Source organism: Oncorhynchus masou, chromosome 29, assembly GCF_036934945.1.
Source record: "Oncorhynchus masou masou isolate Uvic2021 chromosome 29, UVic_Omas_1.1, whole genome shotgun sequence".
Lineage (NCBI taxonomy): Eukaryota > Metazoa > Chordata > Actinopteri > Salmoniformes > Salmonidae > Oncorhynchus > Oncorhynchus masou.
The window spans coordinates 96,100,273-96,102,772 of NC_088240.1; the positions used below are offsets into that span (position 1 = coordinate 96,100,273).

The 2,500-nt window shown below is 46.0% G+C and overlaps 1 protein-coding gene across 1 annotated transcript in view; it reads right to left on the bottom strand.

Annotated features, from left to right (window-relative positions):
* The window catches only part of LOC135519850 (F-actin-uncapping protein LRRC16A-like), a gene marked incomplete at its 3' end in the record, with an annotated part of 51,002 nt that overhangs the window by 23,616 nt on the left and 24,886 nt on the right, over positions 1 to 2,500 (bottom strand). Inside the window, exon 5 of the mRNA XM_064945058.1 lies at positions 1,731 to 1,829. Within this exon, the coding sequence (XP_064801130.1) occupies positions 1,731 to 1,829 (99 nt within the window). The remainder of the gene's footprint in view (positions 1 to 1,730; positions 1,830 to 2,500) is intronic.

Here is a 2,500-nt window from a genome sequence, read left to right on the forward strand (position 1 = left end):
TATCATCTTCACCATGAAATGAATCACTAAGAATCATGTCTCATCTTCACCATGAAATGAATCACTAAGAATCATGTCTCATCTATACCATGAAATGAATCACTAAGAATAATGTCTCATCTTCACCATGAAATGAATCACTAAGAATCATGTCTCATCTATACCATGAAATGAATCACTAAGAATCATGTCTCATCTTCACCATGAAATGAATCGTGACTCATCTTCACCATGAAATGAATCACTAAGCATCGTGTCTCATCTATACCATGAATCGTGACTCATCTTCACCATGAAGTGAATCACTAAGCATCGTGTCTCATCTATACCATGAATCATCTCTCATCTTCACCATGAAGTGAATCACTAAGAATCATGTCTCATCTACACCATGAAATGAATCACTAAGAATCATGTCTCATCTTCACCATGAAATGAATCACTAAGAATCATGTCTCATCTTCACCATGAAATGAATCACTAAGCATCGTGTCTCATCTATACCATGAATCGTGACTCATCTTCATCATGAAATGAATCACTAAGCATCGTGTCTCATCTATACCATGAATCATCTCTCATCTTCACCATGAAGTGAATCACTAAGCATCGTGTCTCATCTATACCATGAATCGTGACTCATCTTCACCATGAAATGAATCACTAAGCATCGTGTCTCATCTATACCATGAATCATCTCTCATCTTCACCATGAATTGAATCACTAAGCATCGTGTCTCATCTATACCATGAATCGTGACTCATCTCCACCATGAATTGAATCACTAAGCATCGTGTCTCAAATAGCTGGTGTAACTGAGTCAGGTTTGCAGGCCTCCTTGCTCGTACATGCTTTTTCAGTTCTGCCCACAAATGTTCTATAGGATTGAGGTCAGGGCTTTATGATGGCCACTCCAATACCTTGACTTTATTGTCCTTAAACCATTTTGCCATAACTTCGGAAGTATGTTTGGGGTCATTGTCCATTTGGAAGACCCATTTGCGACCGAGCTTTAACTTCCTGACTGATGTTTTGAGATGTTGCTTCAATATATCCACATAATTGTCCTTCCTCATGACGCCATCTATTTTATGAAGTGCACCAGTCCCTCCTGCAGCAACCTCAGTGTTAACCAGTGGTCAGGGGAGACAGGAAGGCGATTACAGGCTGTTAGTGGGGTGATTAAACACAATGCTACGCTCAATAAGTCAACAAAATCAAGTCGAGCTATGACCCCCGTGTTGCTGACCCCTGTGTCGCTGATCCCGTGTTGCTGACCCCTGTGTCGCTGACCTCCATGTTGCAGACCCCCCCGTGTCGCTGACCCACATGTCGCTGATCCCGTGTTACTGACCCCCATGTTGCTGACCCCCGTGTTACTGACCCCCATGTTGCTGACCCCCATGTTACTGACCCCCATGTTGCTGACCCCTGTGTCGCTGACCCCCCCCCGTGTTGCTGACCCCCGTGTTACTGACCCCCATGTTGCTGACCCCCGTGTTACTGACCCCTGTGTTACTGACCCCCATGTTGCTGATCCCCGTGTTACTGACCCCCATGTTGCTGACCCCCGTTTTACTGACCCCCGTGTTACTGACCCCTGTGTTACTGACCCCCGTGTTGCTGACCCTCCATGTTGCTGACCCCCCATGTTGCTGACCCCGGTTTTACCTCTGCGGCTGTATTTCGATGGTACTGTGTTTTTAAATACTGTTGAGCGGTGTGTCACCTGCTGAGTGGTGGTGGTAACGATGCCCTGTTGGAGGCGGTAGGCCTGCTCCTGGAGGTATTGACGAGTCTCATGGTTCCGGAACAGGTAGTTCTCAATCTGAAGAGAGCAGAGAGCATTACCCTGTCAGCCATTTGTCATAGCAATGATATCCAAGTAGCAAAATGGTTATAAATCATAGATTTTGTTATTGTGTATTTGTGTGTGAGGTGAATATATATGTTAGAATTGTTTTTGTACCCAGACTACACAACAAATCCCAATTGGAAAAATAATCATATTGATTGATAGTTCAACCAGGTCCTCAGAGGTTTGAAGAGTCTGACTCACCTTCAGTCTTCTCTGGGCTTTAAGAGACTGACTCACCTTGAGCAGGGCGTCCTCAGTCTTCTCTGGGCTTTAAGAGACGGACTCGCCTTGAGCAGGGGATCCTCAGTCTTCTCTGGGCTTTAAGAGACTGACTTACCTTGAGCAGGGCGTCCTCAGTCTTCTCTGGGCTTTAAGAGACGGACTCGCCTTGAGCAGGGGATCCTCAGTCTTCTCTGGGCTTTAAGAGACTGACTCACCTTGAGCAGGGCGTCCTCAGTCTTCTCTGTGCTTTAAGAGACTGATTCACCTTGAGCAGGGCGTCCTCAGTCTTCTCTGGGCTTTAAGAGACTGACTCACCTTGAGCAGGGCGTCCTCAGTCTTCTCTGGGCTTTAAGAGACGGACTCACCTTGAGCAGGGCGTCCTCAGTCTTCTCTGGGCTTTGAGAGACTGACTCACCTTG